We start from the raw sequence: 13,029 nt of genomic DNA on the forward strand, positions 1-13,029 counted from the left end.
TAGGCAATATATCTACCCTTTTTCTTCCCAAAGCCTCATGCTCAGAAGGATGAGGAGAGACTCCACACTACAGGTGTTAGGAGATCATTGGTGGTGATCTTGGACAGAACTAAGCAGTTGAGATTGTCCTCACAATTATCTGCAGCAATTGGAGACAGGATAAAGGGGCTTCCAATCTGTTCTCAAAGAATCTCATCTTGGATATTCCCCTATATATGCTTATGCTACAGATTGGCCAGTATAGCTCCACCAAGCAGAATTAATGCATTCAACAAAATCACATATAGCCTTTGTGACCTTTTTGGCTCAAGTGACTATCCTAGAAATTTGGTAAAGCATCTACTTGGTCTTCAGGCCATACCTTAGCCTCATGCTATGCCATCTCACAGCAATGTAGAGATGATGCCAGATTTGCATGTGTGGTCTTTCAGTCGTTATTCAGGAAGACTCTGATTGCACTCCAGCTTGACCTGCTTGAGAATCACCCAAAGTGGAATGGGCATGTGCAGTCACTCGAAGACTACTCTGTTCCATAACTGTTGTTCTTTGAGACATATGTGCACATATTATTCCATGACCACCCTCCTTCCCCTCTACATTGGATTCTGTCCAGTAAGAATGAACTGGGAGTGTGGAGGTGGTCAGGAGTGGTTCTGCTCTTTATACCGTCACACAGCAGTTGACACCACTGACAGAAAAATCTCCAACAGTGTACTGGGCGCACACACCTGAAGTGGAGTGGACATGTGCAGCACATCTTTAAGAACAACAGTTATGGAACAGGTTAGAAATCATTTCTTTCCTCAACATTCCCTATGCCATTCAGTCCCAGATTAGCATAGAGAATGTTGCAGAATATGGTGTTGCTAATCATAGACCACTGCCAACACAGGGAGATGGTCAATTCTGCACTGTCACTGAAGGATACAATTGTGCAGTATTTACTGAGGAAGAAAGCACCATTCATCAAGCAGATACCTGAGTGACTGCTGATGGCAAAATAACATAATGTATCGTTTGTCCAGAAGAACCTGTTGGTTGGAAAAATCATTTTAAACTCTTTAATCTAACTTCTCTGCAATTAATTATAAACTGAAAGCTTCAGATTTTTGAAGAGCTAATTGTTTCTTTGCTTTGTAATTTAGGTTCTTGGTCAGCTTTTTTTGTCCTTAATTATTGGTGTAAGCAGTAAATTTACAAGTAGAGCTACATTTATAAAACTACTATATGAAATACAAAAGAAGCAGAATATTATTAAGAAAATATTTCCTTTTAATCTTCATATTTCTTTGTTTGGTTCTCTGCAGACAAGGAGAGCCATCCACCTCGGAAGTTTCCTTCTGACAAGATATTTGAAGCCATTTCCTCGATGTTTCCAGACAAGGGTACAGCAGAGGAATTGAAGGAGAAGTAAGATTTGATTTATTAAGAAGTGTTAGTATAATATGGAACTTGGATTTCTTTTCTATCTAGAAAAGAGCAACAGTGGAACCAGCACCAGATCAGATAAACAAAAATTAGGATAATCTGGAGAATGGGCATGGCTTGAGCTATCAGCGTTGCGTGGCAGTGAGGCTTGGTTTAGTTAATACGATGCTTGGATAAGTGGGATTCTACTGTATTAAAGTTTGTTGATGCTTTGGGTAGGAGCTGACCATTCTATTCCCCGTGGTTGGGAAGTTACGAATAAACTGACTACAACTGTACAGTTTATGTAGATGATACTTGAAGGGTGACTGTTTGTTTTAGACATAAAGGAGGCAGTGTTGCCTAGTGGATAGAGCACTGGACTGGGACTCCGGGGACCTGGGTTCTTTTTTGGCTTTGCCTTTGGCTACTGGGTGACCTTAGGTGACGCCTCTCAAATAGGGGTATGGATACTAATCTTGTTTGTAAAGCACTTTGTGATCTACAAATGAAAACTGCTATATAGAAGAGCTGGTGGTGTTATTTATTATTGTTAGCCTTCCCTACCAGCAGCCAAAAAGCATTTTTGTGTGGATATATATTGTCGTCTTGGTGTGATAATGGAAAGAGAAAATGCTTTGTTACAATAATCTTTTTTGGGGAATTGGTGGGGAAAAGCATTTGGGGAGAAAACGTTTTTGTAAAGTAAATACATTCCTCCCCTGTGATTTCCCCTTGTCCCCAGATTAATAAATACAGAATTACTTAGTTATGCCTTTGAACATAGTTATTGATATACTTTACATAACATTTAATTTAAGTAATTTGGCTTTTTATATAAGCTATAGTATCACAGACAGAAGATAACTTCACTTTGTTGCCAAGATAAATATTGTAGAACAACTTTTTTTAGCAGGCATCTAGTGCCAAATTTTTCTTTCTTACACTGGTAAGTCCTGAATAAAGACATTGAAATCAAGAGTTACTTTGGATTTACAGTGGCGTTACAGCAAAACTTGCCCCTTTCTGTCTAAAATAATGTTTTTTTTATCTCCATTCTTTTTGAAGATACAAAGAACTCACAGAGCAGCAACTTCCAGGAGCTCTTCCTCCTGAGTGCACACCAAACATAGATGGACCAAATGCAAAATCTGTTCAAAGGGAGCAGAGTCTGCACTCCTTTCATACGCTCTTCTGTAGGCGCTGTTTTAAATATGACTGCTTCTTGCATCGTAAGTGCAATAGCCTTTTTGTAATTATGCATTTCATTTTATGAGATCTCAAGAAACTTCAAAGTAGCCACAGAATACAAAACAGAAAAGAGAACTATTGAAGTGCTAACATCTGCTAACAGTGGAAATGCTAACCTCAGTGTGGTATGAAAATTGTAGTTTCTGATCTTAGAAATATTGGATGTCTGATCTGATGTAGTTTGATTTCTCATTTGCATTTTGGAAGTTGATCGTGTGCCTGGCATGGACCAACCTGTAGTGGTGGTTCTTTTACTTTCTTAAAAGAAAATACTGTCATGTTTTCCAATACTATTCCATCCATTATCATACTTACCTCTTTCTAGCATCAGGGGATTGAAAACTGACCAGATTTGTGTTGGAGGGATTTGTTCTTTTCCTTTTCAGATTTTTTGTCCCCAGCAGGAGAAATGAATATCAGTGAACTGCTTTTTCCTTTTATTCTCTTCTGAGAACACTGCAGAGGTTACTCCTAACTATCTTAGTCTTATGGCGTGGAATTATTTTTAGACAATTGTGTCCTAGAAATCATTCAGAAAGGATGCCCTATTCAGTTATAATTCATATTGCCTCATTCCTTTTGAATAAACCTTTTAACAAAGTGTTGAAAGACTGTTAATTCTCATTTCCAAATGGGAACAATAATGGACATCCCTGAGTGCCATCAGAGAAACAGTTCTTCTGTTTCCTCATCCTGACGCCTACGGCTCAGAATGTGTGAAGCAACTACTGAGTGAGCGCAAGTGATTTCTGGACTGTCTGAATTTGACAGTGAGGGGAGTACAGTATACAGTCTGTTTGTTAGTGAACTAAAGTAAAGAGAATAATTAACTAGTAGATTCCAGATGAAAAATAGTCTTCAGGAGATGGTGACCCACTTGAGGCTGGTGAAATCATGGAGGATTAGGCCAGTAACTTCCGGTCTCAAGAATTTCTAACCTCCAAGCTCAGGAAAAGAGAAAATTTCTATTTTAAAAAAGAGGATCTGCTTGACCTGATCACCAAGAACATAATACTCTGAAGCAGGAAATTCAGCAGATTCAGTGCCTCTTTCTGAGTCCATAATAGGCACCAAAAGCAATAGCTCTGTACCTGTATGTCAAAGAAATGATAGACCAGAAATGAGAATTCCCAAACAGGAAGTCTGTGCTGAACAGGTTCATGAAAATACTATATCTGTAATCCAGAGAGCACACAGAGGTCTTCACTGAGAAGCCCCCAAGTACATTTTGCCATTCAAGAATGGCTACTTTCTTAATGAGACAATAGACATTTGAGAAGTAAAAGTACTCTGGATATTCATCTTCAAGGGAGTATAATCTAGTGCAGTGCTTAGATAGCTGCAGAACCTTACAGAACCCTTAAGGCTAAAGATGAACAGTCAGAGCTATTGGGCTCTATATTCTTTTAGATGCAGCAATGCAATTTATGTATGATGCTACTTGTATCTATCACAAAGGCCGCATCCATTGTAGTAAGGAGTCCCTGTGGCTGAAGCTGTGGTCTGTCTGCCCCACCCTGCAAAGGGCCACTTCTCTTTGGCAAAGAACTCTTAGATGCATGAAATGTGGCTCCCCCACAAATTAAGTCTCAGAAATAGCAGTAATTCTTTCAGTCTAAACTTGAGTAGATGCAGGCAATCCAAAGGAAGAGAGCTCAGTGTAACCCCAGGATAACATATGGTCACCATCTCCGGCCGATGAACCACTTCTGTTGCACCACCGTCCGGTTTGAACATATCCTATGGTTTCACCAGTACTGCCGGGCCCACAACCACATGTGGTCTCGTAACCTCAGCCGACAGTACAGCCCCTACTGGCTCCGCAACCTCCATTGGTTCTTCATGTACCAATGGCACCACCACTACAGGAGCCCTCAGAATCGGACTGGTCATTTGAACCAGAGCACCATTTCTCCCCACAATGCAGCCCAAGATGGCATTATGAGTCCTCACAAATGCCACCACAGCAACAATGGTTTAGATATCCTCAGGACTTTTATGCAGGCTCGGGTAGACCTCACTTGCAAGGGTGGGACCCTTATTACAACCGGTCAACAACCTCTCATCCCCCATCAGTATATACTGCACCATCGGTATCTGGGGAATACACAGAAGCCTCAGTACTGCCGGTACCGTTCGCTCCGTTGGGACCAGTGGATCTGCCACCCTCTGTGGGAGCCTCATCGTCACCGGACGACGCCATAATTTTGCCATCTGCATTGCCACTGGATGATTAGGGCCAATATCAGGAGCTGCTAAGGCGCATGGTGTCAATCCTAAAACTAACAGCTGAAGATATCACAGAGTCGCAGGATGAGTTCCTAGACATCCTTCAACCGTCGGGCCCAGCTAGGATAGCGCTACCGATCTATAAGGCTATCTTACAGCCAGCGCAGGTGATCTGGCATACCCCAACCTCCTATGTGCCAATATCCAAATGGGCCGAACGCAGATATCTGGTACTGGCCAGGAATTCAGACTTTCTTTTTATGCACCCACCACCTAACTCACGGTGGTTCAAGCCATGGTACAGCAGGCCAGGCAACAACAGCCTAGAGCCACCCTTCAGACTGAGCTGCGAAAAAGTTAGATCTTGTTGGTTGCAAGGTATACTCTTCAGTGGGCCTTCAATTTTGTACAGTCAGCTACCAAGCCATACTGGCAAAATAAGACTTCCAGTCTTATTCTAGGGTTCCAGACCTCGCTGCCAGAAGACAAACGTGGAGAATTTAAGGCCTTAATAGTTGTTCTCCAAAGTCACCTTCCAGGCAGCAGTTGACGCAGCAGATACAGTGGCACAATCCCTTGCATTGGGACTTATTCTACGATGTGACTCTTGGCTACAGACCTCAGGGTTTCCAAAGGAAGTCCAAATGACACTGGAAGATTTACCATTTGGTAATCAAAAATTGTTTAGTGACAAGAGAGATGAGTTTCCGTTCCCTGAAGGACTCCAGGTCCACTCTTTGATCGTTGGCCTGTATATCCCTGGTTCCAACAGATTCCAACATCGACAAGCTTATTGGTCTTGATATCAACCACAGCCCAATTATCAGGCCTATCAACCCCTACCCTCCACGACATCGGGAGCAGCAACGCTGACAGCAGGGATCACCGCGCCCTTGCCATTCCTCAGCTACCACGTCTGTGGCCTCTATCCCACACCAACTCCCAAGACAACATTTTTGACTTTCAGTAAGAGAACCGTGAACCAAACTTGGCCTTACCAGTTCAATTCGGAGGCCGTCTTGCTCGTTTTTTCGATGAATGGAGCAAGATTACCGCCAACCAATGGGTGCTAGGCATTGTACAACAAGGCTATCCCATAGGGTTCCACACCTTCCCACCCCATCACCCACCATGAGCAACCAGGGCGGATGCCAAGCAAATTTACCTCCTACACCAGGAGACTGTAACACTACTCAAAAAGGGAGCAATAGAACGAGTTCCCTCCCGCTACAGAAACCGTGGGTTCTACTTCTTCATTCCAAAGAAAGGGTGAGTTCTCAGACCCATTCTGGACTTACGGGAGCTCAACAAATTAATCCGCAAATTCCGCTTTCGGATGGTAATGATACCACAAATCGCCCTCTCCCTCAATTAAGGAGCCTGGTTTGCGGCTCTCGATATGAAAGATGCATATTTTCATATAGACATCCACCAGCCCACTGCAAATTTCTCTGCTTCCAAGTCAGGCTATCTCATGACCAGTTCTGCATTCTCCCCTTTGGGATAAATATGGCACCGCGAGTGTTCACAAATGTCTTCATCATCGTGGCAGCTTACATGAGATGATGAAGCCATTCTCTGTTTCCTTACCTAGATGATTGGTTACTGGTGGCATCATCGAGCGAATGGCTGCTAGTAACTATCCAAACCCCACAGAATCTGTTTGCCGACCTTGGCATTTGTATCAACAGGGACAAGTCCACACTTATTCTTACCAGAAACCTCACATTCATTGGAGCCATGATGGGCTCACAGGTAGCGTGGGTGTTCCTTTCCAAAAACCGCTACACAGCCCTCAGTAACATTATTGCATGGGTGCAGCGTCTCACACGTGTTCAACGATGCATATCCCTCCTGGGACACATGGCAGCATCTACTTTGGTCGCACCGTATTCCCGACTCCATGTGCGCTGCCTAGAACATTGGTTACGGTTGGTTTACGACCTGAACAAGGACCACCGGGGCAAATGTGTCTTCCTCCCGCCAAAAGTGCTGGTCTCCCTGACATGGTGGCAGGACTCCTCCAAAGTTTTGGTGGGCATACCCTTCCGCCAACCAAAACCAGACACGATCCTAATGACGGATGGTGACCAATGTTGTAGACAGCACTTAAGGAATCGGCTTTCCTCGCTGACGTCCCATGGCAAGATATTTGCAAAGCAGCAACTTGGACTTCCATACACACGTTCATGGCTCGCTACGCTTTGACTAATACCACCTCTACTGACGTGCCCGTGGGTACTGCAGTCCTACAAAATCTGGCATCTGTGAAGTCCTAGCCCTGCCTCTATGTTGGTTACTGCTACCTATGCTCCCATAATTGAATCCACACAGGGACCATCACTCGAAGAAGAAGGGGAGGTTACTTACTATAACTGGTGTTTCTTTGAGATGTGTGGTCCCTATCTGGATTCCAATCCCACCCCCCTCTCTGCATAGGGCTTGATGCCTGGGTGTAAGAGGAAACTGAGGGGGCTTCTACGCGTGCAAACATGTAAGACCTCGGACGCAGCACATGGGCAATGTGAGGCGTGCATGTGGGTTGATGGACACTGCTTTCAACAGTTCTGGCTCTGGTACCTGGCATGCATGCAGTACCCATGATGGAATTCAGATAGGGACCACACATCTCGAAGAACCATCAGTTACAGTAAGTAACCTCCCTTATGAACCCAGATATCTTATGCTGCAGTCTCACAAAATGGCAGAGCATCTAAAACACTTTGGTTCACCTGTTGAAAATCTACGACATCATCTTGGTTTTCCCAGATCAAAGGGGCCAATGGTAAAGCTCAGTATGGATCAATAAATTTCACAGTTTTCAGAAAAATACAACTTATGTTGCAAGTTTCCCGGAAGTCTCTGATCTATTCAGTCAAGTCAGGGTAACTTCTGTTACATTATCAGTGAGGGTAAGATTCTATTCCGGGTGTTTTTAGTAAAAGGCAGGGACAGGTCATGGGCAATAAACAAAAATTCATAGAAGTCGTAATCTGTCCCTGTCTTTTACTAAAAATACCCTGGGGGAGGGGAGAGAACAGAGCTGCCAGGTCTTGCAACTGCTTCAGCTTCAGCGCCGCCGCCGCCCCCCCCCCCAAGCTCCAGTGGGCTGGTTGGCCAATCAGCTGCCCCAGAACTCATGGAGGTCCCAGGAAATCCTGAAATTCATGGTCTCCATGACCAAATCTTACCCTTAGTTATCAGTGATTCTTGTGCCATTTAAAATTTTCATCAGTCTTTTTTCTTTTTAAATTGGAAACAATCACAAGGACATTCACCACAATGATGATTGTCTTGAAAGAAAAGAATATATTGATATGATTGACTGGCAAGATTGGGATAGAAAACTAACAGGATGCCATTGCCAGGTTATGCACCTTCCTCAAGAGCCATGGATTGTTAATTGAACAAAGAGCACTCTATCCTTATGTTAGTAGTTAGTCTGCCTGAGAGCTCAGTCCAGTTCAGAAGTTGGTGAAGTTTTCTTAGCATAGGATAGGCACGTCATACTTTAATGTCAACAGATACAAGCCTTTGTATGACCTCAGTCATTGGCTGTAGAATTGCATGTACTGGGATCCATGTCAGTGAAGATGGAAATGGTCCCTGAGCCTGCTTTTGTAGGACAGTGCTGCAGTTCTTTCTGCTCTTCCCCTGGGAACCGGAATGTAACATTTTTCCAGATGATGTAGCTCTCGTAGGTACTGGTTGATAACATTACCTTGGTGAAAAGGATGTAACCTGGGTCATTCCCATGGGAGAACTTTGAATATACCTGAGCCTTTTGGAATGGGCTACTGTGTCCATCTTTCAAAATAACTGCTCAAAGCAAATGGCCTGTAAAGGGGGGCTGGGGGACCGGGGGGGGGGGGTGAGGGGAGGTTGATTAGCTGCATCAGTATATGAGGCTGGTGAGACTTCTTAGACAACCTTGCCAACTAGCCATTGAATACAGTCTGATAGCACAACCACAGTTGTCTGTCTACATAAATAGGCAGGAAGATATAAAAAGCAAAAACATGGCCAAAGAATTGCACATGCTGTTGACTTGGGTGGAAAAACATCCACTAGAACTGTCAGCCACTCTCCTAGCAGGGAATTGAAACAACATGAAAGACTAGCTAAGAAGACAACATATGTCCAGTGGAATGAGAAATCAGTCACAAACTGTTCAAGGCAATATAGGGAGCAAAATATCAATCTGATTAACCCCAAAACACCAGGATACCATGATTATTTCAGAAGTTCAGAGAATAGATATGTTGTTATTCCCTATTCTGTGTTGAGGGAATAGATATCTAAAAGTTGAATTTACCTTGGCTTTGGCCCATGGTGAGGAAGGCACTACAAAACATAGCCAGATTCACAGAAGACATTATTCTCATAATTGAGGACTGGCCAAAATGACACTGGTTTGCTACTGGGTAAATCTGGAATTGTCATTGACATTGGACCCTAATATCCACAGCGATCAAACTTGCTTCAAGGACATGGCATGGCTGTAAGCCTCAGAATATCCTACAGCACCATTTTAATCTTGATAAACCTGTGTACTGCAATGGGATAGATTGTATTGCTACCTCTCTTGTCCAACCCCCAATAACAACAAGCAAGATTGCATTGTTTGGATGGAACTTAATTTTTTCAAGCTTATCTGTAAATAATCCAGAAATTCAGACTGTCTGAGAGACCTTTCATTTTACATGAAGGCATTAAAAAAGGATACATAGCCAAATCCACCTTGTTGAATTGGGGAAAAAACAACTAATCAGCAAGATTTGCTTCAGTAGTGAGAAGATAGGGTTGGCAGTATTCAGGGTCCACTCAATGAGATGAGCTGCCCCTTGGAGAAAGCGGGTACACTTCTGATAGCAATCCGTTAAAATGTAACTGTTGTGTGCTACCTTCACACCTTTGCTGAGCATTGGAGGATGGTGTCCAGACTTTAGCAGATGCAGTTTTTGGAGGAAATGTCCAGTAGTTTATTGTGGGATGCAAGTTCCACCCTGCAGCAATCAGAATGCCACTTTGGGAGATCCAAGTGTCTGGAATGGCATAGAAAATCAGAGAAAACAGAAATTCTCCCTAGTTAATCTATTTTTAATCTTTTAAATCCTCCTCTCTCAGTCCAGACTCCCTTCTTATTGAGACTAGCATCACTTTATATAGTTTCAAGTTTTTTAATCCAAAATATTGAGTTTCTTGTTAAATGTTGGAAGGAAGCTATCATTAACTTTCAAAGGGTCAACTACACTTGATGAGCGGGAACCCCTTTATATACAGGTGATGACATTACAGGAACAGCTTGTCCTACTGTCTTCATTTGCTGGTAGTGAGGAATTATACCTAAGTGTCTGGAGTAACAGAATTAGAAGAAGGATATTTATTGGGTAGGGAGAACTTCCCAAATAGCTTGTTTATGGAGCAAATGTACACTCCAGGCTAAAATACTGCCTATGTATTTGCACTTTCATAATCATTAGGCTCGAGTAAGGTCTTGAGGATTGTGAGCCCACTGAGGACAATGCAGATCACAAAGCCCAGGAGAACGCTTCCATTCTTGATTGAAGAGTTCTGGCTATGGAATGAACTTCCAGACTCTAGCATCTTTAGGAAACTGCAGAACCTACCACTGTTTTTTAAAACAAAAAAACCAACAAACAACTTTCCGTTATAGCAAGAATGACATTCACAATATTGACATCCCCTACTATGCATATGTGTCCTCTCCCCTGCCCCGAAAACAACCAACAGCACAAAAAAATCCAACACAGTTTTGATTGATACAGACAAAATTAATGTGGTGTAGTTTTTAAAGTATTTGTATGTAAACTCCTGATGCACCTTCTTTTTGACATGCCTATGCTGTTAAATGTTAAAATGTTGAAAAGCCTCGTTTGTAATAGAACACAAGCACAACAGCAGAGACTTGTCTTTTTTGTTATATTTCTTGTTTTTTTAATTGCTTTTCTGCAGACCAGAGAGAGAATTTTTGGAGCACATTTTTAGGACAAATATAACTGCACCAATAAGAAGTCATAATGGAAATGTTCACATGTGAAACTCAGACATTTAACTAAAATACTTTTGATTTTCTGCAAATTGCTGTAGTTTTGTAAACCACTTGCAAGCCATGTTCCCAGCTGTGTTCTCACATTATTGCAGAGCCATTTTCCTTGGGGATTGAGGAGAGAGGAGGAGAAAGTGTTAATGTGGAAGAAAGTAAAAAAGCCTTTCAGAACAATAAAAAGTTCATACTTTCAGCACCAAAAATTTTAAACATTGAAAGACTTGCATTTTCCTCTGTTACTGTGTTCTGTTTTCCTGCTTCCCTTCATTATTTTTAGAAACTTAATGCCAGAAGTTTTGTACATTATTTTTCAATGTTTTGAAGTGTAAGATTGCTTTAAGTATATTTCATATATTTAATGTACAAAACATCTGAACTTATCAAGGATGTGTAGGTGTAGAATACATGCATATATGCCAGAAACTATATACAACATTAAAGCTATAAACTTCAATGTAGCTGAAAAAGAAATGTTGAAGTTAAGCATAATGCATACTTCAAAAGGGAAAGAGCTAAAGTTGTGCATTTAACCTTAACTTTGGCACTTCCTAGTAATTGAGTGTTCAACAATGCAGCCATTATTTTTTAATGCAGTGTTTGGTAAAGAGTTATTTAACATATTTTGGACATGTGGTGGTAAGTACTTTTTAACTAAAACAATATTGTTAACATTTTATTTGCTATTATAATATAAAGCAATGTAAAGAATTATGGGTCTTAAGAATCACAGTTTCAGATTACAAAGCCCTACCTACATGGAGCAATACAAAGCTGATATTTGAGAACTGTCTGAGTTTGATGAATGTTCTTTCCCCCTCTTCTCATCCCCTTTTAAAAAAATTGTACTTATTGGCAAGTTTGCTAGCTTCTTTTCAACTGGGCTTTTTTAATAGCTGTTGGGTTTAAACTGGAATCAATTATACAATTCCTTTTTTTAGGCTGTGGGATTAAAACGTACCCTGGAATTACACTCATTTCAAACAGGGTAGGGCCACATCCTGGTGTAAACTGGTGCAGTTCTGTGTAAGTCAGTGGAGCTACATTGATTTACATCAGCTGAGGATCTGGCCCAGCATGTTTACTGTTTCAGTCTTCATGACATTGAGTTCAAACTCTTCTCTGTATTTTGCTGTGTGTAATACTATAGTCTAAAGTATGTTGTCTTTTGTGCTTCAGAATTATGAAATCTGAGTATCAGATTTTTCACTATGGAATTAAATTGCTTGCGATTGTGACTTGATGTACAATCTTGTTAATGCACTACAGTTGCTTTTAAATCTTAACTCTTGCTGCTTGAAAATAATTCATGTTATTGAAATATTCCCTATATTGAGGTATTCCCTATATTAAATATAGGAAGAAAAGTAAACACTGCAGTTGCATGAATATGGCAAAATTGTAAAAGATCTTGGGGGCAACTAATTTAATAGCCTTTAAAAAAAAAAAAAACATTAGTCAATGTATACTAGAGATTAAATGGAAACTAGTTATTCTTTCAGAGCCTGATTCTCACTCTGAGAATTAAGTAGGGTCAAGGAGGGTTGTATTAGCCCTCCATATGGGGGTTAGTTTCAAACCCCAAGGCCTCCCTCTGCCCCACCTTAAAAAAAGGTTAATTTTCTGACTTGGGTAGTGAAGCACTCTGAATTCAATGCAGGTATCACAATAATCACATTTTCTTTTAATTAAAAGAACAATGCCAGGTTGTATTTAATATTTGTTTTCCTCACTTCTTATTGCCCACTGGAAATATAAAAGTGACATCCAGTTTCTTACCAATTTTTCCCCCTCTGTCATTGGGTTCTTCTTAAAAGGAGTTGATTTGTATCTTAGCTATATTTGTTCAGTACAGGCCTAGCTAATGCAGGAAGATCTCAACTAGGTAGCTTATCTAGATTATGCTTCCATGGTGACCCTGATGTACAGTTAAGAGAGCTAAGTGCCTTTTAAACAAATAATCATATGAATGTGTCTCTTGAAATATTGCAGGTGAACCACAGAACAAAAATGTGCTCTTCATTGCTTCGTGATGCATAAAGATGACCTCAGAGGTCATTTAATCGTCACGCACA

General features: G+C 41.4%; 1 protein-coding gene across 5 annotated transcripts in view; it reads left to right on the plus strand.

Annotated features, from left to right (window-relative positions):
* The window catches only part of EZH2 (enhancer of zeste 2 polycomb repressive complex 2 subunit), a 70,285-nt gene that overhangs the window by 36,997 nt on the left and 20,259 nt on the right, over window positions 1-13,029 (plus strand). For all 5 annotated transcript variants that reach the window (XM_067550343.1, XM_067550344.1, XM_067550345.1 and 2 more), the window contains 2 exons: window positions 1,308-1,410; window positions 2,476-2,639. In XM_067550343.1, the coding sequence (XP_067406444.1) occupies window positions 1,308-1,410; window positions 2,476-2,639 (267 nt within the window). The remainder of the gene's footprint in view (window positions 1-1,307; window positions 1,411-2,475; window positions 2,640-13,029) is intronic.

The sequence above is a fragment of the Emydura macquarii genome, unplaced genomic scaffold (genome assembly GCF_026122565.2).
Source record: "Emydura macquarii macquarii isolate MOO-44397 ecotype Brisbane River unplaced genomic scaffold, CSIRO-AGI_Emac_v2 contig_1263, whole genome shotgun sequence".
In the NCBI taxonomy this organism is placed as follows: Eukaryota; Metazoa; Chordata; order Testudines; family Chelidae; genus Emydura; species Emydura macquarii.